Genomic DNA, 24070 nt, shown 5'->3' on the forward strand with positions numbered 1-24070 from the left:
AAAATAGGTTAATAAAATTTCATTCAGTTTCAAAAGCCTTAGATGCAAAAAAGATGTATCAATAAAGCAGTTGAGTTAATAATTTCGGGATTTTTGAATTTTTAAGTTGCACATAAAGAAGCTGTGGTCATAGAATATCTCTGGAAATAAAAATGCCACATAAAATAAGTATGAATTAATTGGTAAATTAGGTAAATGGCATATTGAGTTACAGATAAAAGTGTATTGATGTTATTTATTAACAGAGAATGAACTAACGGGAAAAATAATTTTATTTTTAAAAGGTGGGGGAGGATTATTCCTTCTGCAATAAGTAGAGACGCTGTCTTAAGGACCTTTCTGTATCTATATTTCTTGCCCTGTTATATATGTCAATGGCACTACCATTTGCTGCATTTTATGCACTGCCCAGTGATACAGGTGAGGTTCTACTGCCCCCACAGGCAGAAATTTTAGAGGACTTCTTTTTTTTATTTATATAAGCAAATAATTAATAATGTCATTAAGTTATTTATGAAATTATGTTTAATATCTCACTTTATTTTATGAGATGCTATATGAACATGATCTGTTTTTACTTCCCCTTCTCTTTATATGGTTTACTTCATGTTTTGTTATTATTAGTTTTTTAACTATATCAGCAAAGGTATCTTTGTTGTAAACAGTTTTACCTGACTGCATACATATATATATATATGTGTGTGTGTGTGTTATGTGAGTGTATATGTTTAAAATCCCTCTATCCATTTGAGCTTCCTGTTTCTCATTCTTGTTTCCTTCCTGCTTTTTTCTCTTTTTGGACCATATGGTTGCAGGTTTAAAACCAAACTCATGAACTTGGCATTTGACAATCTTGCAAACTCATCCTGTGACCTAAGAGCTCTGCGGGTTTCTCTATTTATTTCGTGTGTCCTCACTTAACACTGAAAGGTTCCAATGATGTGACAGCCTGTTTTAGTTACTGTTGCTTATGGATTCTGTATGGACAAGAAAGGTTACATTCATTTCTTAACCAGAGGAGCCATGTAGAGTGTCTGAAAAAGGCCTTGTATTTCTGAGTGCTTTGAAAAACCACAGCAGGGGAAGGCCTTTTTGAAAGTTCATTCAAATAAAAAGAAAAAGAGGCTTTGGGCTGGATTGAGTGAGCTGTCACTCTTCTGTGAGGACTGAAAGCTGCATGTCTAAAAAGCATAACCCAGATCTTGAATACCAGGAAAAAAATAGATGCCACCCTGGTCTATGTCCAATTCTTGCTGTACCTGACACTGTTGAATAGAGACGTAGTTACAGCATCTTTCCAGGGAGATTGGAGATAGCAAATTGTCATAGCTGGCAGTCCTACATGTTTCAAATATTTTCTTCTCTGTCTCTCCATGGTGCTCTTGTCTCTCTCAGTGCAAGGGCTCAGTGCAGTGGATATTGTAGTATTGGATGAAATCAAGAGAAAAAGAAAAAAAGAGGACATGGAGATAGCAATACACATTTCTCTCCCCATCTCTCTGCCCACTTTGCTTGTGGTAAAGAGGAAAGAAACAACACTTTATAGAACAGTGGCTTTAAACTCTAACCAAGAAAATTCAGATTGTTTCAGTATTAGATATGCATATGGATTCAATGTGTTTCACCTAGAAATTGGAATTTATTAGTGGTCATGATGATTTAGTCAAAAAGCAACTGTGTAGCTTAAGTGTGAATGTACTTGTTGGTATTTGTCAGATTCTAGCTCACAAGTTAAACAGATTTTTACTGTCGGCATGTAAATCAAGGTTTTAACATTAAGCTTTTAGTTGGGCTTCATGATCCAATGGGTCCCTTGTAGCTCTGTATGTTCTGTGAAACAGCAAGTACAAAAAGGTTTTAGATTTATTCAGAGTTGGTACACTCAGTAATGTCATACTTTTGACTGTAACCATATGTCCCCCTTTAAGAGTGGGAACATTAAAGCTTTGATAGCATTTTTTTTGTTTGTTGTTGATCTCTCCCACTAGTATAGAAGTGAGTTCTCACCTTTCTTTGGGAGTTTTATGGTTTTAGAATTTTTTTTGCATTCTTGACCCATTTTTAAGCATGTCTCTTTTTCCATATCTGTCTCCATGAATTGATGGGCTAACTTTTTGTATATTAATTAAGACTATTGATTTCGAATATGTTTGGGTACGCAATATTTTTTGCAGGAGTTTACAAAAATGTGCACAATTGCATGCCTAATTTGATTACACAGTGACAAGATTGTTCACAGCTGCAAAAACCAACTTGCTGAGTGGATTTCAGATCATGCATAAAAATTCTGACTTTCATACAATTTCTAAGGAAATTTAGCTTTTCAGGGTTTTTTTGTTGTTGTTTTTTATGGAATTTATATTGTAGTATTTGAACATACATTTGCATTACTAACCCACAGAGACATTTTGACTGTTACAAGCATAAGATTTAAAAATACAGAAATTTAGGTACCCTGGTACTTTAGCTCATGCAAGAAGGAACTACTATAATTGAGGTACATAACAATGAACTAAACTCTCAAAGAGGAGCTTTAGGTATGAAAAAAATAAAAACCTTGTGAGCTATTTTTGAACTAAAGAATTTAAACGTGGAATTTTTAGTTTTATCACCGAAGCCAAAATATTTGAACTGTTTCCCATCTATATGGGTAAAAGCTTTATTTATGAAATAGCACATTAGGGTAATTGAGAAAATGAATAAAAAGTAAATATTATGTTTCATCTTTACCCTCAAGCATAAAGTTGCAGACACAGCTGCTTGGCTGCACTAATTTGCATAACATGTTAACAACTCGTGTCTAGAATTATATGACTAAGAATTTAGAAACCTTAGATATTTTCTTATTGATTATGAGACTCTTCAGTGTGGAAAGAAACCAGCTAGTTTGCAGGGGAAATTGCAGAGTTTTGATTAGGGGAACAAACAAAAGGGTGCTGAAAATTATGCTTTATTGTTGATGTTTTGCGGTAAAAGATGAGTTCAATTAAATCATTATGTGCCATCTGTGTGGATATATTGTTAGACAGCCAGGACTGAGTGTTGGTTTTGGAAGTTTGGGGGGGGTTTGTTATTTATTATTACAGAAAAGTGTTTGGTCTCCTATTGTACCAAAGTGACCTCACTACTTCAAGTAGTCCCTGTTTCCGCTTTCACAATTGCCGTTACTAGCCAGCAGTTTCTTCTGGATTTATCTTTAAGAAAAAAAAAGGTAAACAGAAGGTTAACAAAACCCCACCACATACATAAAACCCCCCCACCTGTAAGAATATAATATTCTGTTACACCTGTAAGAAGACAAGGATATATATGGGAAAAATGATGGGTCCAGTTCTGTGTTTGCCCATATCACACTTGGAATACACTTGAGTGTGCAGAAAAGACTTGTGAAAATGTGTAGTGAGAAGGAAACTGCGTTACTGCCCTGATCCTGTCTCTTAGCATCTTATTTGAAACTTCAAGATTTCTGTGTTCTCTCTCCAACAGTTACAAGCAATAGGCCTTTGTAAAATAGAGTTCCCTGCATGTGATTTCTTGTAACATACAGTAGTTTTTCTTAACCAGTGAAAGAGAGCTTTGGAACAATTTTTCTTAATGCTGGTGGTCAAAGCAAGAATCACTGAAAAAATTCCATGCATTAGCTAAATATTATTTTGGGGAAAGGAAGTCTTCATATTTTTGCCTCAGGGTTCTCATCAAGCATGTGTCTTGCATTACCTTTCACTAAATATCTCTTTGACTGTATTTGCTTGTATTAAACAATCAGGAACAAATTTGGCATGTAGTTTGTTTACTGCTCAACAATGAGGACTAATCAACAATTAGAAAGTTTGTCCTAGACTTCAGACTGCAGATAATATCTCCAGCTTCCTTATTTATTTATTTATTTATTTATTTATTATTTGTTTAAAGCAGAGTTCCAGAGTCCAAACTAAAAAGGAACTATGTGTTGTGTCTGAGGCTTTAGATCTTGTAGAGATTTGGCTTATCAAATTTTTGTTGTTCTGCCTTTAAACGGCGTCACTCGTCTGCAGTCTGTAGGCCCAGACTATGCAGTTCATTTATTTTATTGTTTTATTTTTAAATGTGGGAATTGCTTTAGGCATTTATACTAATATTCATATTTTCTGAATTAGCATTGTATTGTTACAACCATTTTACTGGTGGAAACTCTACTATTCATGCAATTGACTGAAATGGGAATGAACTGCATAATAGAGATTACTATAAAAGTTGACATAAACCCTAGATTTAAAAAAAAACCAGATAAAACTGGTAGCTGCTATGTAAAAATGCTTTATCTGTTCATTTTCTTCAGCTATTCACCTGACAGTCATCCTCTTTGGCACTCTTGATATTGTCGTGGTTCAGAATTTTGGTAGCAAAGATAACCTTTTCTTCATGAGGACAGTTCTTTGTTGTTTTTTCTTTCTGATCACTGGTAAAATGTGACATATGGCAAATAATTACTCTCTTGTCTATAAGCTCACTTCCTTTTCTAACAAACTTTTAAGTCAATTTCCTTTTAGAGCAGAGGACTTGGAACGGATTTACTAGATCACTAAATCTGGTCCTATAGCATTGAGAGGACTCATGTTCTAGCCTGCATGATAACAGCATAGTTAATTTATTTGATTCTACTATCTCTAGTGCTGGTCTCCTTGTATTTGTAGACCTGATCTTCATTGCTCTCTGAGCTTTAGATTGTTGATGGGGGATAGAAACTGTGATTTCACAGTTTGAAGTGAATGCAATGGTGCATGGGTACTCACACCGTTAGAAGTGGGAAACCCTCAAGAACAGACTGCAGCTTATCCTCCAAGAGAGAACAGTGTAGTTCCACTTCCTTTGGAAAGGAAGGTTGGTCCTAGGTAGGTTCACACCTGAATGCAGTTGCAGTGTTGTTCTGGGGAAGACCACTTAAAGCTGTTTTATTATGTTTTCTGCTTTTGTTTTATTGTATTCCTAAACAACATAATATCTTACATCAGTTCCATTTCTACTCTGTTTTTGCAGAATATGGATGACAGGAAATGTACACACTCCAGATGAGCTCTTGCTACCTTGTGTGACTATTGTTATTTTCTGATACGTTTGCATTTGATTTTTAATACACTTTATTTGTGAGCTTTGGGATAGTTTTCTTGTTCAAAATGAAGGCAAGAAAGGACCCAGCAATATGTTGACACCAGCAAGCTTAAGTTATGCTATTAATATGAGATGTTTCAGACTTCAGCAATAATGATGGGAGCCAGAATTAACAACTTCCCCAACATCTTCCATACTGAATTCAGCTTTGTCAGTGTTGTTGGAATACACAGCTTTAAGGAGGAGTTTTTGAACTTTTGTTGTGTAACATACTGCACAGTTTCTTTGTGTTGCTCTGCCTTTCAGCAAGTATGGTTTGTAGCAACACCAGTTAAAGAAATTCTGTTATTTTTGATTTTTTTAATGCATGTTTCTTTTTTTTCCCTTTTTTTCATGATAGAATAGAAGACACTTGTTTGGTTGTTAATAGAGATGTACATTGTAACGGAATTGTTAGAAAGATTTAATTCATATCTTGCTACACAAGATCTACCTTATTTTGTCAACATTTTGTGGTTTGCAAAGCAGTTAATCAATAACGGCTTCTTTTTGTGACAGGAAAATTATTTTATTATAAAGCTGGGTCTCTTATTATTTGACCCAGCTTTATCTGCGTTCCAGACATAAATGAAATTTATGTTCTATTTAAAAGCATTTAGAGTGATTATAGCTTATTAGAAGGCTAGTGCAGGATATCCTAATTATATTTTTCTGAATTCATTAGTCTTTCCTTTGCGTTCAGAAAAAATCTGACTATCCTATCCTATTTCGGTCCATTTGACTTCAGTTTTAAAATCCTAATAATATATTACATGGATTAGAAAATTCCAGAGGAATTTCTTGAAAATTTCAGTGATTTTGTCAATAGCCATGCCTTGAATTTAGGTCTTTATGCCTTGAATTTAGGTCTTTATGCCTTGAATTTAAGTCTTTATGCTTGTGAATAACATTTATGACCCACTTTGTTTCAAATGTTAAAATTTGCATTTAATGAGCGATATTTTTGCTGTTGTGGCATTCCATCCCAAAAGGGAAGGGGACATGCAGGTGCACAGATCCTAGTGTTCAAAAAGGAATGCCAAAAGTCAGAAGGTCTGCAAATGTTTACAAAGTAAACTTTTATTAGTGAATTATACACTTGTCAGGGAAATTGGTATGTTAGTCCCCTACTTTCTAGTATAAGCACACAGTGGTGGGTTTTGAATAAAGGGGTAAGGTGCGAGAGATTAGAGAGGGGGAGAGAGGAAAAAAGAAAGATCACCAGTCCTTGCTCCAGCATTGATCCAGCTGGTGGGGTGCCTGGGTCCTGAGATGTGTGCCTGAGCTTCGTGAGGGTACCTATTTATTGGTAGGCCTTCCCTGCTCTGGAGATGTTTCTTGCTTTCTATGCAAATTAGTTACCATGAGGAGTGTGTTCTTCTAGACCTTTCTGGAAATGTGTCAGAGGGCTTTGGGAGTTTTTGGTGGTCTTGATCTTTGTGTCAGCTTTTGGTCAACAGTCCATGCCCTTTTCTCGACCTCATTCCTGCATTGCATTGTACCATGTTGTGCTCATCTCCAGGAGCCAGAACAAGGATGTTTGTCCCAGAAAACTGCTGCCCTAACCCTGTATGGCCTCCTTCTCCAGCCACATCCTGTTACTTCTCACAGCGTGTTATTACCACACATAGCTATCTGGCTGTTGGTGTTTGACACATACACCCCTTATCTTCTGGGTTTCTGCAGCTGTATTTTCATTTCACTATAGCTAGTTTGGCATGTGGAAGGGAAAGAGATGTAATACCTTCATAATCAATGGTTATAACTGTTTGAGAGGACCAAATGAAATAAAACAATTGGCCAGCCAACCACATCCTCAGAAAAATGCATACTGTTAAATACTGTGAGTTTCTCAAGTTTCCTTTCCTAAGCAGTTCCAGTGGCAGAGTTCTGGGTCAGGCTTTTTCTTCACTTGTACTGCTCAAACAGTGTACAAACATGTGTCTGAAAATTTCAGTGAACCAAAGTTGGCAATGAATCAGTAAATCACAGCGCAAATATCTTCTAGGTACTTTTATATTTTTTTAAGATGTGAATTTGATCATGCAATTCTTTACTCTGGCTAGATTAATTCTACCTTTTTTAATCTCTTTTCTACTAATTAATTGCTAAATAATTTTGCCAGAGGAAAATACAGCCTGTCACTGCTCAGATAGGAACTGTATAACTTAAAATAGTATATGCTTCCTGACTGCAATGTAAAAAGAACTTGTACTTAATAGTTCTAATTATCTGGGTTTTCTTTTTTCCTCCACGGTACTCACAAAGGTTCAGTGTATTTAGTACAGTGTAAAACTCAGCCGTCGAAGTAGATTAAATATTAGCCTCTTCCTTCTATGTAATGGTTGTATCTCTACATTGAAAATTACTTCATCTAGAATCATGTTGTTTTACAGATAACAGTCCTTTCCTGGCGTTACTTGCTTCTCCTAGCAATGATATAACATTTACATCAAGTTGGATTCAAACAGCTTAGAGCCCTATGGAAGACAGGCTGTGAATTAATTGTTGCTTTTATGCTTGCAAACCCAACATGAACAAAACTGTACTTTAATTACTGATTTTAACTCCCTAAAGCAAGACATTTTGATGGCCTAATTTTTTTTGTCTTTTTTATTTTGAAAACAAAAAAGCTTTGTGACATTTTATATTCCTTAAAATGATCAAAGAAAAGCCCAATGTGTACATGGTTATTTTGATTTTTAAATAAAATTCATATTGGCGCCTACAACGTCAAACATTCAAATAAAATACAAATTCTCACAGTTTTAACTTACATCAAAGGTGGAAATCATTGTGTGGTTTTCGAAACCAAAGCAATTCCAAGATAGGCACAGTTGGAGGGGTTTTTTTATTTGACAATGTGTTTCATACATTCAGTAACATCAGTGTGAAGTTGAAAGTGTGCATTCTAATGAAGGAGGAAGACAAGGTGAACCTTTATGGTGACTCTGGGATTAAATTAAACTAGATGACACTTACACTTGTAATAGATTTATACAGCAGAAAAAACTTCAAAAATAATTTTTAAAAAATCCTCATTTTTAGATGTATATGTAGACTTGAATTTGCCATTAGTAATGCAAAATATCTTGTACTTTTTCCTGCAGATCGATGATAATAGTTGGGTTTCTTTTGGCAGGTTGTCAAGTTATTAAGTAACAAAAGATCTCAAGCTGTTGGAATATTAATGTCTAGCCTTCATTTAGACATGAGGGACATTCAGCATGGTAAGTGAAATAACTACTGATGATTCTCAGATCACATAATTAATAATCTGGAAATGCTAACTATCTCTATTTTTGATGTGTAAAATAAGTTAATATGGGGCCCTTTTTACACTTTTTTTCCCCTGAAAATAGCTTGTTCTGTCATTTATTTTCTCCTCTCAACATCAGTTATGTAAGTGGTATATAATATAGATACTTTGAATTTTGGCCTTTCTGAGGAAGAAAGAGTGATGTGTTGTTTATTTTACTTCAAATAGCCTTGGGACATATCCAGAATACCGAATTATAGTGTTTAATTTATTTGCTTTATAAGATAGTTCCTATATTTGGACTAGCACAAAGTGTGCAGTTCTTTCATCTTCAACAACATTCTTTATAAAGCAAGATCTTTTGGAGGAGTGTAATAGTTTTCACATTTATACTAAGAGACAGTAGTGCAAAAAGGTGAAAAGTGGAATTGCATTTATATTCAGAGCATCCCTTATGTTTCCCAAAGGCTTTGGACATAGATTTGAAGCAGATTGAATTATCCTGTGAAGTGCCAGCCTATCTATTAAATAAATGTGGTTTCAAGTATAACACAGACTTCATAAATCACAAAAACATCTTGTGAACTTTCTAGGCTACATATTTACGGCCATGCGTTCAGTTTACTGTGATTTGCTTATTTTGTGAAATTATTCATAAATAGAACAAATTTTAGAGCACTGTGTCCACTAGTGAGTAACTCTTAATCACAGTTTTGAGTTTTTATTAAACTGTTTTGATGGTTACTAGACTTCCTCAAGCTGAAGCACTTAAGATGGTAGTCATAGAGCGAGGCGCCAGTACTGGCGCCAAGAAGTACTTGGTATTTCCAAAGCTGGCAGATGTAGTTCAGTTAAGTCATAGAGCAAAATCTGAAAACAATGATATGGTCCTTTCCTTCAGTCAAATATTCAACTTAGTTTCAGTTAATAATGAAAACCTTATGAAAAAAGGAGTCCGCCTAACATCTGTGTCTGTGGTAAAGCCAACACAAGTTCATTGAAAATTTGCTTGCTTAACATGCAACACTAACAATAACATGGCATGAATGTCAGTAGTTGAAGGGGTCAAATAATATTATGCTTAACCTTTATCCTATTACAGTACTAAGTACACATGATCATCTTAGAGCTGTGTGCAGATTTTGTATGTTCCTCTTTCAATTGCTGTTTTCTAAACCCAAAGGTCTTTGCAAAGGGGAATTTAATAGTTCTCTTATTCCCTTGTTGTGCAGAAGTGATTGAGCAAACATGAGAAAACTTTTGTCTGGTGGGGGAAATTTGTGGAAATGGTTGAAAGACCCTGGTGTGATTTTTTTTTTTTAAGAACCTAAAATAGGCATGAAGGAAAAATGGTGAGGATCAGGAAAGAAATTTGCACGGTGGGGGCAAGGAAAATAGAGATCTCACTAAGAAATATTTCTGGCATCAGTCACTCCTTGCAGAGCTCTCTGAGTGATCTAACCATAGACCCCATGCAGAAATTATAGAATCACAACCCCAAGTGATTCAATCTTTACCTTTATGTAAGCACTATTTTTACTTCCTTGTTTAAAAGGAAGGAGTTTACATATTTTTGAGGGTTATAGCATATTGGTTGGTCTGCTGCAGTTCAAATATACTAATAAGAAGGTACTATAAAAAATTCAGATAATGATATAGTGACTGCATTAGCAAAAAAAGTCAGTTGATGTATTTGCATCTTTACCACTAATATTGTATTAAAATGTCATATTACAATGACTAGAGCAAAAAGTGTGATTAGTGTTGGTTGTCCCTTGGCCTAGGGTTTTAGTAGTGGTCTTGAGTTTTTGCCACGTTTGGTGTTCACTGACGTGTACATTTACCCATATTATTTCAGTATCGTACAAGCAATGTTTTTTTTCATAAATCTGAAATGCAGTCAAATGAAGGTTCCCCTTTCCCCTCCACCCCAAAATTTGTGGTGCTAAGCAACTTTCTTTACAGGCTTCCTTTTAAATAGTCTCTAAATTAAATATAAAACATATCTCTAGGATGCACTGTTCATGCAAATTGCAGAATAATTATGTTTTGTTTGGTTTGGGTTGGGTTTTTTTAATTTTTTTTTCTTTTCTGCTGACCATAGAAAAATGTCCAAAAAGAGAGAAAAACTTTCAAGGCAGTATGACATTCCATTTCTTGGTTTGCACGTTTATTGTGTTTGGGATTTTTATAGTGCTTTAGAAATATTTTAAAATGTTACATGAACAGAAGGCAAAGCAATTGTTCTGGGTACTAATTCACCTAATAAATTTAGGATTTCAAGTTTTAAATCATATTGTGTTTCAGTGAAGATCTTAAAATAAATTGAGACCTGTTCAAATGTTGATTTAATGTCTTGTAAAATTTTCGTTGTTTGATTGGTGTTTTCTGATGTATTTTTATTTGCTTTTTAAGATGCAAAACGATGAAATATTTATCCTTAGTGAAAGATTGTTTTGGAATCTTGAACATGTGAATCCTTACAACATTTTCTTAACTAATCTTGAACACTGAGGTACTTTTTCATGCATGTGGGATCAGATGGCATTTAATGGAAGATCTCAGAATACTGTAATACATCCTAAATAGATTTCTTTGATAACACCCTTGTTAAGTGTCTTCTTGTAGAATTTCGTTTGTCTGCTTACAGCTTTGAAAATAGGTTTAATAAGACAAACTCCCTGACCCTGTCTACTTTTAAAATATTTTTACAGTGTGGAAGGAATAGTTGTAATAATCAGAGCACATTTGTTCTGAACTCTAGTATATCTTTCTAGTGCTTTAAAGCAGGGTAGGTTAATTTTTGTTGTTGTGGGGGACTTTCTGGTGAAGTCTGATTGCCAGCAGAAATCCCAGCTGTCTTATGCAGTCAAAGCTAGAACTGTAAGCAACAGTGCCGCTTCTATGTTATTAGTACAAAAATGAGTCCTCGTGGTTTCTCTGATTTCACACAAGGTTTTACTGATTCCTGTTTTTCTGCAATCATCTATCAAATATGCAAAACACTTTATCCAGGCGTCTCACTTGCTTTTGTATTTTCACTGCACCACAAATACCCTTTATCCAGTATTATGTTCCCACTGAAGATATTGCTGTATTTGGCTGCGTAATACGGCCAAAGCTTGAGAAATGCCAAACAAGCACTTCTTCATATTTTTCCTTTCTAGTTCAGATTTTCTTCTGACAAGGAAGACTTGGGTTTTAACATTGATCTTTTGGTTTTTTTCTTGACATTTCAGAGATGCAAAGTGTGCCTAAATTACAGATCCAACAAGAGTGCAGTTAATTGCTTAGAGTAATCTGTGATGAACACCCTATATAATAAAATATAATTACTTGTTAAGCCCATGCCTGCGTTTAGGGACTGTGTCTTCTAAATAAGGCATCTCTTTTTGTTCAAGTTATCTGTCAGCACTTGAAATATACAACTGCTTAACATTGTCACTATGTTGCAGAAAAATGTCAGTGCCTCTTTAATCCCCTTGCTTATAAAGATACACTGTATCTTCCTTTGTGTTTACTGCTCTAATAATTGCTGTAAGAAATGCAAAAGTTCTCTGTGTGTGTAAAAATAGAAGGAAAAATGAAAACTAACGATGTCAGCCAGGAAAAAAAGCAAATTTTGTATTTCATGCAGCTAAATATGATGCTTATTACACAGTGAGATTTGTATCTAGTATTTATTTCCTATATGGTAATAAATCTTTGGTTCACCAAAATAATCTTAATTCTGAGCATGCCTCATAATTGTTGAAAGGAATAGTCTGTCAAAAATGGCATATGCTACTTATTTCAGGCACTGTGTTGCTGCAATACTATATTTCTGTAAGGTTTTGCATAGCATCTTGTTACTGCCCTGGCTCTGCTGGAAATGGTTTGAAGATTTCTGCCTCTGAATTTTGGACCACCTTTCTCATATTGTAATTTAATAAGTCATTTTCCCCCTGTCTGAGACACTGGTATTCTGTGGAATTTGATGGAGCCACCTGTCCCACTCTGATATCTGGGGGGAAGGAAAAAAAAAAAAGAAAAAAGGAAAGCCAAGACACTTTTTACTACAGCCCTTAACTCACTGATCAGTGAGACTGGAAAAGGAAATTATATAAAAGAATGTAATAGGGAAAATAGTTACAGAAAGTGCAGGCATATTATTCACCTAATAACTGGTAAGACTAACCTTGTAATTGGGGTTTTACTGGAAATTGTGTCTGCGGCAGAGATTGCTCTGCAAACAGCAGTACAACTTTGAACAGTGAAGATATCTTCTGCCCTGAATTTGAGACAGATGTGCAGGAAGTGAACATACTTTAAATGCTAGCAAGAAAAATAAATGTTTATTCTTTAGTATTTAGCTATTGGTGACAAAAAACATGAGGAAATCTTGGGCTTGTTTTCTTACTTGACAACTCACACTGACACACAGAAATTATGAGCAAGGAGAGACTTTGTCAAAGGTTTAACTAAGTGATTTCACTGGAGAAGGTGGATAAAATGTCTCCTACTCTACATTCAGTGTTCTGTGCAGGAATTATTCACCCATTGAAGTGTCATATAGTCTGGTCCAAGAAATGCTTTACATGGAAAGCAATCAGGAAAGAATGGCTCAACATCTGGAAAATAAGACTCAGGATTAGTTTATTTTATGGAAAGTGCAGAGGTGATCTGAGCATTGTTTATCCGAACAACAGTGTATGTGTAACTCATAATACCCATTCTTGATAAATATTTCAGTATCTTCCCAAAGACGTTCTACTGTTTAAACAAGTTATGAGGACAAAACAATACAGGATTAGATCAAGTTCTTAGGCCACTGTTATAACTAGAAAGTAATTCTGCTGCCCCAAATCATTATTTCTGCCCATTTAAGTTATGGAAATAAATGTTTGCTGTAGGAAGATGAACAAAACATTTTTTTTCTGTCAGGAACAAGTGTATATTTCTTTATTAAATGAATGATCCATAGAGTGATTGCAGTCAGTGCAGGCTAATTACAGAGTTTGAAACTTCACCTGTTACTTCTGGTTTATTAGTAGAGAATTGAAATTCTGAAATTCCCTAAATCTTTCTTTTTTTTTCTTTAATCAAATATTGTGCATGCAGACGTCCAAAACCTTAAAATTATAGTTTAAGCTTCCCCTCAGGTAGCCTTTCCAACAGCTATTTGGATTCTTCAGGGACATACCCAAGTAAAGATTCTTTCAGTTCTGCATTTTTCCATCTTGTGAACTCTGCTTCCTCAAAACGTTGCACCATAATCCTCGGTCTTATTCCTCTATTTCTTCTTGGCTTTATGCTACCATGTTCATTACATTATGCCTGCTGTAAGATTGTATGCTTACATGTTTTACTCGCTTATAATTACTTTAAAAGCTCCTATTGGGAAGTTATTGGTAAGGAAAATAATAGAATACACAGAATGCCTTTCATAAAAGACAGATTAGAATTAGAGTGCCACACGTATGTATTGCTGCAGATGTTTCTACTGCTTTGATGCTGTTAGTATGCCCACAGTGTGGGCTCACTGAGGAGTGAGTTTGGGGTTCTGGTCTGTCCACTCTTGCCAGATGCAGTTAGGGAGGAAGGACAATAAAAGTCCTTGGAGACAGGTGTGGTTTCCGGTGGATGTTGCATAAACCCCTGAGATGTGGGTGAAGGTCCTGAAAGCAAGTGCTGAATATTTAAAGCATGGTTCAAGTCCTCCTTCTATCTTCTGAGATTTTCTGAAGTTTAGTTCATAGTGACCAGAGGCCAGTAAAGCAATAGTAGCAGTTGTTAAGGGAATAATACAGCCTTGGTTATAATTTTCTTTTAATATATGTGCAGCACATCAAGATAATGAAGGACAGGAATAATCATATCATGAAGAAAGGAACTGAATGCTTTACATGATGTATCTCTTTGGAATGTTCACTTAAAAAAACAAATTTATAGAATTAAACCATTATTCTACAGTGCAAAATGCATTTTAAAGAAGTTACATTTGAGTTTTAAATGAGAAGAATCATATTGAGTTTTTTCACAGTATTTCAGTCAGCAGAGACTAATTACTGCCACATTGGATAGTTTGGATAATTAAAGATTTTTGTTGTTGTTAAGAACATATGAATGTAATTTAATAGAAAAATTTTGTAAGAAAATGTAACTGCATTGTTTTTCAGTTGTTTCAGTTTGAAACAGTTGCATTTTTTTCTTGGAAGTCTGATCTAACTTTGAAAAGTTGAGAGGAAAGTTTCAGGAAAGTTCTGTACTCCCAAAATTAAAAAAACAAAATGATACTGCTATTTCTGATTTGTGCACTGTGTACTCACTCAGAAGAGGGATGATTACAAAATTCTAAGCATAAAAGCAACAAAATGTGTGCTGTTAGCATTAGTACCATGCAAAAATTTGGTGGGGGGAAGCAGAAAAAGAGCACCTTGTCTCTCTTCCATAGCTGAAATATTTTCCACTGGTCATACTCTTATATGCTGAACTACACAGAGGTTTTAGCATTAGTACAATTAAGAAATACTTGTTAAATGGCTAAGAACTTTCAATAATATTTACACTTTTTTTCTATAAAATTGAAAGGTTTAGAAAGGTTGCTTGCCACAACAATCCATTTGTGATTTGTTCATGTGTTTGTTAGATTTGAATACACTCATACATACAAAAAATTTGTCATCAAAAATGAATACCACTTCTATATATATAGTTGTTAATCTAATTTAAATACAAGGTAATTAAAATGAGGATTTAGTAAAACTTGCAAGGTGAATCGTTTGGGTTTTTTTTACATTCAGTGTACTATGCCTGTATTTTTCTTATTGTTTTTCTAAAAAAAAAAGAAATTCAGACTACATTTCATCTTTGATCAAATGGAGATCTATCTAGTTTTGTACCTGATCTGTCCTGTAAATAATCTGAAAATAAAAAAATGAGAGGCATGCCCACTCATTATTTAATTTCTATAGGCCTCAATTTTATCTTCTTGAAGTAGCTCTCTTTCTCCAAATTGAAAAGTTTATTTGGAACAACTTTCATACATGTTGTCTGTTCCTTTGATTTTTCCTTGTCACCAGTCTACAATCCATAGTTCTTCCTTCTCTTTGCAGTGAGGTGACTAGCTCTGCATTCTCTTTGCAAGATCTGTGTGCACCATATGTCTATGCACACGTATCATATCACCTTTTGGGATGTCTTTTTTTCTGTATTGGTGCTGACATTTTTGTTGTCCTTCACTGATGCTGGTTTTTGAGCTTATGTTTTCAGAGAACAGTTAAAAAAATCTGAGCATCTTTAGGGGGGGAAGTAGTTGCTAATTTTTGATGCTTCAGTGCTTTTACAGTCTGGGGTTTTTTTCCCATCTATTTCATGTACTGACACTGAATGTTTGAGAGATCCTCCTGCCCCCCACCCCCACCCCGTACATGTTTGTGGTCAGCTTTAAAATGATGTTTACTATCTGCAAACATCACCTCCTGTTCATTAAATAGCAGAGTAAGCTGCAGAGGTCATAGTAAGGCTTCTTTACTGCAGTTTTGTACTTCGAAAACTAATAATTCGTTTCTGTAATTGATTTCCTATTTTTTTTGAGCAAGTTTGGGTTTGTTGGGTTTTTGTTGTGGTTTCTTTGGGGTGTTTTATCTGGTTTTTAGTTGTTTTTTTTTATTATTATTATTATTTATTTATTCAAAGCAGACTTTTCCTCTATACCGTGACAGCATAAATTTTTCTGAAGCCTTAGGTAAGTCTTTTACAAATTCAGTATTAACCTGATCATTCTTGCCTGGATCTTTGTGGATACTCCATTAAAGCAACACTATTTAGTTAGTTGCTCATGAGTGTCTACTACAAAATTATGTGCTACCTTGCTTCGTCATTACATGTTCTTTAAAAAAGTTGTTCTGGTTTGTAGTTTCCAGCATCATTCTAAAATATTTGCTTTTATGACTTGAAACTTGTTCAATTTGAGACAGTGCCCAGAAGGTATGACTTGAGAACTAAAGAACTTGTCTGAGAAGCTCTTTGACCTTTTCTGTGATTGTGAATCCTAACACAAATACTTGGTTTAACCTTTTTTGATTCTCTTTCTTTTGTGCTCTTTTACAGTCAGATTGTCTGCATGCCCAGCTGTTTCCTGTCAGGTTTCATACATCTGATGTGTTTGAAAGCTGTTTTATTGCTAGCTTTATGCATTTGGCAAGTTAGGTTTAGACCTTTTTGTTCTTGCCCAATTTACATTGAACTTAATAATACTTTTCTTTTTTATTTTCTTTGACTGATCTCCAAATTTGAAGAGTATCTTTTATTCACAGGTGTCTCCCATGCTCAATCATATATGTGATTTTGAGGAGTAAAAATACTGGGGATGTGAAAAGGGTGCTTTTAAATTTATCAGTTGACCTTTTTTTTTTTTTTATCTGTGCCTCTAAAGAAGTGTCTGTAAGCTTCCTTCTGACTTACAACCTTTTTTTAGCCTTTTATCTATCCACTCATTTTAAGGTAATTCCTGCTTGTAAAATCCAATTTTATGGTGTTACTTCTAAAAATCTTTTTTCACAGGCCTTTAGAGAAATTTTGTTAAAGGCTGGCTTGGTGTGTCCAACTGTTTTGTACATTATACAGAAGTAGTTCAAGTGTTACTTTGCCTCTTTTGGTGAATCTACGTAGTTGCTTTGAATAATAATTTTAGTACCCTAAAATTTAGACTCTGCCTGATGGCTCAAAAAATGCACTTAATATATTAAACCTTCTGCTATTATGTTTCCTAGGCTGCATATTTTCTTACAGCTTTTACCATTTAGAAGTCATTTTTAAGATGCTTCTTGAGTGATCTGTAATGGGGCGCTGTGTTTTTTCTATTTAGGCGTGAACTCCCTCCGTAGGGGACGCAGTACATCTTTTACAAACCTATTGCTTTATCGTAACCGGCTAATGCTCCCTTCGGTATTCTTCTGCCTTAAGTCATTATGTAAGCCATATACAAACTTACATTGTTAGTGTCACACTGATCATCGCCCTTCTGCTCCATTTGGAACAGCCATTTAAGCCATCAGTAAATACAAATCTGCCCTTTCCAGATAATAGATGCCTGGGAACTACGCAGAAACACGCCACACACACACAGCCTGGTCTTTATGCGCTGAGCTCGGCTTACCTGGGCCGCCGTGCGGGCTCGCCTCCTGCGGTCCATGCCCCGCACTGCTCCCCCTCCGCACCTCCGCGCCCGCCGCCGGCCCCGGGTCCCCGCTCCCGACAGCAGGTGGCAACAGCGGCCCGCGCTGCGCCTCCTCCGGGAGCTCCGCGCCCTTCCTGGGAACGCGCCGTCCCCGGCGGCAGTGGAGCCGAGCCGCGACCGCACCGCCCGCGCCGGGAGAGGCGCTCGACCCTGCGGCTTCGCCCCGCTTTCCCGCTGTGCCTGAGGAGCTGCCCCTCGGTGCACTGCTCACCCAGGGAATAGCCTCCTTTAACGAATAGCTCCGAGTGTAAGGAAGAGAAAGCATGATGCGAAGATTGGGTAGAGTGACTTGCTCCTTGTATCCATTCCTCATCCATGATAGGGGAGGCTAAGAAAAAAGTGCCGGGAAAATTACGGTTGAAACCTTTAGTCTGAGAGGCCACTCTTTCCCATGCTGGAGCCAGTGTGTTGGTGTTCCTGTACATGTCGCTTTAAGAGGTACCTGGCTTTCTCCTACTTCTTTCTCTTCTGTCCTTATCTGTAGGCAATGAAAGATCAAGGTTATTTCTGTTGCTCTGCTGTTTCACAAGAAACCTCGCCAAGCAATGGGTCTTAGGTTCTGTTTCAGTGTACTGTGTTTTCAGCTATTTAGTGAAGTCGTGATTGCTTTAGCTACCTAGACACAAAATATAGCTAAATGCCCTTGAGCTGAAGCAATACAGAGTGCCTCTGGTAATCTCAAAGTCCTCAGTAGGCCAGATCTAGTAATGATACTGAAATAACTATACATATGTGATTCCAAATAGTATTTGATTTGTTTTTCTTATAATTGTATGTATTTTCGTTTTCTACATACATGGGAATTTGGTGTTGTTGCTACCCCAGCCCTTATTTTCTTGAATTATTAATACCATTTTTAAGAAACGCTTTGGAGTGTGAAAAAAGATGGAACTTAACCATAAACATGCATCCTTCTGCATTCAGCTCTCACAGCGTTGTGATTAGAATTAGTAAAGCTGTGTAATCTGTCGTCTACCTAGCCAAAAATCTTTTTGCATTATTTTCATAATCCCACCACACTTAAAACATGGACTAAATATCACAAGAACATCACTTTCTTAGCATCTGTATCTCCTTAGTACTGTAAATTCAGAATATTTGGTGAAAGGCTTAACGTGCCTTAGTACGATGAAATCCCTGGTGTTTATCCAGACATCAGACAGGACAGACATGTAGAATAACAGGCTACATCTAAACTGTTCTCTACTGAGCCAAAAATAAAATTTTAATTTGATTTGGAGAATAAATTGAGAGCATGCAGTTTTATTTCAGTGAGATATTACCATTTGACAGAAGAAAAGAGAAATTTGCTTTTGAAAGGAAACTTCTCAAATGTTTTGTGTTTGTGATTCTTGAGCAATAAAATTTGCATTTCAAGTTGACTGCAACAACAGTTGCTTGTACAGCAATTATAGGAAAATGGGGACCTGCTTTGCCTGATTTTTGAATCCCTGTAAGTTTCTATGTAGTGTTTTCTAACTAATTCTACTACTACGCATACTGATATCACACACAGCTGGCTCCTTGAACCATAAGCAGGGAAGGCTTGTTACTGAATAAAAGAACTTGCAATACTTTCTGTTGTAAATCATCAAAGGGTAGCAACATAGCATGTAGTCTAGGAAGAATGATTTAGGCTTGGTAATGTTACAGAAGACTAAGTATTTCAGAGATACCTAGCAAAGGGCAAACATGCTGCACAACTCTAGATTTTTAAAAGCAGCATTCTAAGCACTTGATCTCACTGCTAAATAAGACATGTCATGTAATACTGCCTGCTAATTTCTGCCTGAATCTATTAGTTGGTATAAATATGAAAATTTTAGCAGTATAAATTATCTTTAGTTCCAGATGAAATTCTGACCCTTCAACCTTTTGTTTTATTTGAAGTTGTTGATAGTTTTGTCATTGACTTCGTTGAGTCTAGGATTTCACAGGAATACTTTAAGTGATGGAGAAGTGAATGTATCCCATGAAACATTGTTCCAAAGGTTAATTTCCGTCACTTTCAGCACTTAAAATGTTTTTTTCTTAGTGAGTTTGTCAGATTAATTTACAGATATTTTTCATTCTTTCCTGGTTTTGGTCTGTGAAATTACAGAGCCATCTACTTTTAGATATCTTCTTATGTAGGCATGTTATCAGGTTGCTTCTTAACTTTCTTCTGTATAAAATAAATAGATCAAGCAATTTAACAGAAAAACAAGTTCTTGAGATTATTCTGCTTATCCTTGGTTGGTCTTTTTGATAGTGCACCTGTTCTAGCTCTAATCCAAAGACTGTTTTAACTTGTAGTCATTCCTTGAGAGACAAGGAATATTACATTAGTCGTCACTGATCATAATTAAAAAGCATGCAGTTCTTTGGACAAGTTTGAGTCAGCTCAGGAAAATGCAGCTCTCCCATTAACATTGCCACATGGATTTCACTGAGGATAATCACTATTTTTAATATTGTTCTTTTCAATGTTGATAAAGAAATAGTTATTTGCAGTAAGCTGAGAGCAGATTCCTATGAAAGCCTAAGATATACTCCCTTCTGGTAGTGTTTCAAGAGCAATTAAATTTTCAGATCTCTGGGCTAGGCAGTTATTAGCACATTTAATGCTGACAAGGAATTTAATGTAAATATTGTAAATTGCCAACTGAGCACACCTGGAGGTGCATTAACTATTTACTAGCAAATAAAAAAAAAGGCCAAAATCCCAAGTTAGTTGCTTCATACAGTGCATCTATTTTTTGGAAAAAATATGTGTGTTTTTTATCTGCACTGATAATTTTATCAAATTCAACAGTGCACTACCATATGATTCCAAATAAATCTCTTCTTCCTCCTCCTCCTGCACTTTGTTTATATTTATAATTTAGAATGTGCTCCATAAAGCATGAAAGAGGACGGTTCTCGTTGCTTATGTACTGGACTTCTCAGAGTTAGTCATGGCTTTGTTTACTGTGATCTACTCTAATAAAAAATAGGTAAGGTGGAATTAAACCCAGAGTCAGGAAATTTGAATTCTGAAAACATTCATGCATAATTTAAAGTCTCAATTAGTTTGAAGCCTGAACTCTTGTTTGTATCCCAAAAAAGTCTTGCTAACATCTTGAAGCTACACCATCACTGGTACAATAATTAGCTGTGGGACTTCTGGTCTTACTGTCATTGAAAGAAATTGAAAAGCATTTGAGCCTATGTGGATCTAAAAGAAAAGTCAAACACTAACACATAGGAAAGGAAACCCAAATTTTGTCACTTACGAATTTAAAGCTATAAATCGTATCTGTCTGAAGACAGATTGATACACAATGTCAGATTTACTGCATATGTGCCTGTGCAGCTGGCATGTTTGTACAGTTTGTTTTTATAGTGTGCACTGTAAATACATACTGTCACATAAACATCCCCAAAATATATTCCTCAGATACTATGTTCTAGTTGCCTTCCCACATAAAGGTTACGTAGTTGACAGGTATGACATGTTTCCTTTTGAGAACATCTAAATGAAATGTCTATGCCATGCTGTACTACCTTAACCAGAAAGTGAAAAAGATATTGAAGTAAAAGTGAATAGCATTGGGGGTTTTATAGCACTAACTTTGCTTTCTGTAATAGAAACGTAGTTCTTGAAACACTTTAAAAATGCATTTAAGGGTCAGGAAGTTTGCCTAGAGAGCAAACCCCCCTTATTATAAGCACAAAGCACAATTATATTTTTTAACTTTGTTTAAGTGTGTCCTATATCATTTGCATTTGTGTAGTATATTAAGCCTTAACTAGTTGCTTGGGAGTTATCATAATAATCCTTTTCAGTTTGTTGAAAATCTTGAATTCTGCCAGTCAGTCTTGCACCTCAAATTCACTCTCTTATGACCAGCCCCTGGCAGCTTCATTGAGAGTGTTTGCTTCTCTATGCACTATAGTTTAAAATAAGCATAATCTGGTAAAATGCCAGTCTTTTCTCAATCTTCCTATATCCCACACCCGTGTTTTTTTCACCTGCCAAATTCAAACAAATCTTATCTAAACAATTAAGATAAGCATTGAAGTACTCTCTATAGTCAAATCAGCAAACTTCTCAAAACCAGAACTGAAATACAATCTCTCTAAATTAAACAGTCTACAATGGCAATCGTGTTTGTATTTAAACATTTTATTCTGAAAGGATTACAGCATTACTCTCCGCTTTTTTTCCCTGCCTAGACAAGAAGGCGACATACTGAGTCAAACAATATATATATGTTCTCTATGAACTGAACTTGCACACTTTTTATAAACAAACTGTATAGGTGTATGAAGTTAGACTTCACTTAATCGGTAACTGCTGTCCTTAATGTAGTAGTCAATTGTTTGAAATGTATTTAATGTAACTGTTTATATTAACTGTGTACAGCTATATATAAAATGTGGTGACATATTTTGTTGCATGTGTGAATATCCGTTTATATGTATGTAAAAAGACCCTACTATTGATACAATATGTATATCAGGAATACAAATTAGAGAACACGAATGTTAAGGACAAGTGTCTAAAAACTGAATTGTGTTTATAAGAGAATAATCATACCAAAGAGTCACTCCTTTCAAGGAAGTCTCCTACTTCTGCTACTTCACATTTTGAAAATGCATAGTCTTGCTTAATTGATTTTTACTTTTTTGCTTCCTAGAAATGTGAGTGCATATTCTTGAAGGTATTTAAAATTTTTAAGTCCTTTAAAAATAATCTGGAGCAAAAACTCAGCTTAATCCATGATATCATCTTGGAAATTTTGTTGACTCTTCTGGTTTCTTACACAAGCTTTAGATCAAGGTGAATTACTGCCACAGTAAAACTGAGTGCAAGCATTCTAAGTGCCGTTTCTCACCTCTGATCCATTCTGTATGTACTTGTGTTGAAGATCCAATCTTCTTTGTACTTTGTGCACTTAAAGTTTTCATCCTGAGAGTGTTAGAGTATTTGCTAATAGATAAACATATCACAAGAGTACTGAGGGCAAGAAGGTAGGTAAAAATACAAAATTTTTCACTCTACCCACTGCAGTCATACCCTCCCTGCCAATCATCAATGGTGTTTTTGTTTGCTTGTTTGTTTTCCCTGCAAGTTGGGCAAGCCCAGATACTCCTGTTTAAAAATTTTTTTATTTCACTTATTTTCTGAGAATCTTTAAAAATTCTACGGTCATGACCCTTAGGTGTCTGCTGCAGCACAGGAACATTTGGGTTTAGCAGTTAGGTAAGCACAACATTTATTTCAAAGACCCCCATTTGGGATTTAACTTTATGCATTGGAGATTCACATTTCTATTATTTAAGATGAAGAAGAATCCCAGGAGGATAGCTGTAGTTGTCAAGTTGTTGGAAGTATCACTGATAAAAGCATGACTTTGTGAATATTAGATGAATGGTGCCGATAAATTCATATGGGGGAGGAGGGAGGAGAAAAAACAAAAGAAAAAAACCAGGAAAAAACACAAAGGATATGAATTTTTGAAGTTGGAGGTTTACTATGTAACCAATAAAACACTGTAAGTTTTGCAGCTTATTTTTAAATATAAATAGTAAGTTGGATGTAAATCTGGGTTTACTTGTCACGTAGCTTGACATTATATCATAGCAAATCTTTATAGCAGCAAAGGAAGCCATTGCACTTTAATCATCTGTTGAGGCTCTCTTGGCTCTTTTATTGATGAGAACATAGAGGCAGATGGTTTTTATTCTATTTCTGAATTGAGTAGTTCTTCTGTCAGTCATTCCAATGAACCTGATGAAATTGTCACATTAAGACCTTTTTTCTGGTTTGCATATGTGGTGTTCTTGCATTTTCCTCTAATGGAAAACTTCCACTCTGTAGTCAGTGAACAAACAAAAAAGTTTATTTATTCTTTTTCTGTAATTTATTGTCAGAAACATGAGTTGATCAGGCTGTATATTATCTGACTTGTTTTTCTTGTGTCAGATTATTCTTGGAGAAGCTATTGTTTTTATTTAACCCAGAAGTAATAATTCAAGGAGTATCATACAATGTGACATATTGGACCTACTCATCTATTTACGTTCCTTTTCTTCCAAATATCATTTTTAGATAATTGCAAATTAATATATCTCTTAAATTTTGGTTGAATGAATTTTAATGCTACAGGTATGCCTCGAAATTATCTAGTAATTTTGAGACTCTATTTATGTACAGCTTAGTATGTTTTTATATATTGATATAGGTTCTCAGTAACAGCAAAGTCCATTTTTGTTGTAAGACGAGTTGATGCCTTTTCTGTTTCTTTCACTCTTCAGCTTGGAGTAATGTTCCTGGAGTATAGATGGTTTAAGTGTTAACATGAAGCAGAATTATATGGGGATAAAAGTCTGGAAAAAGTACCATGGAAGCTGTAACCTCTCAGTATCCTGTAATTTTGCATGTTAGAGTCACGTGATAGGCTGTGAAATCCCCAAATCTGTGCCACTCACAGAACTGT

The 24070-nt window shown here is 35.4% G+C and overlaps 1 protein-coding gene across 2 annotated transcripts in view; it reads left to right on the forward strand.

The window, feature by feature from the left end:
• FMN2 (formin 2) overlaps positions 1-24070 on the forward strand; it is a 153026-nt gene that overhangs the window by 57428 nt on the left and 71528 nt on the right. For both annotated transcript variants that reach the window (XM_071549608.1, XM_071549609.1), the window contains one exon: positions 8270-8357. In XM_071549608.1, the coding sequence (XP_071405709.1) occupies positions 8270-8357 (88 nt within the window). The remainder of the gene's footprint in view (positions 1-8269; positions 8358-24070) is intronic.

The sequence above is a fragment of the Pithys albifrons genome, chromosome 2, assembly GCF_047495875.1.
Source record: "Pithys albifrons albifrons isolate INPA30051 chromosome 2, PitAlb_v1, whole genome shotgun sequence".
In the NCBI taxonomy this organism is placed as follows: domain Eukaryota; kingdom Metazoa; phylum Chordata; class Aves; order Passeriformes; family Thamnophilidae; genus Pithys; species Pithys albifrons.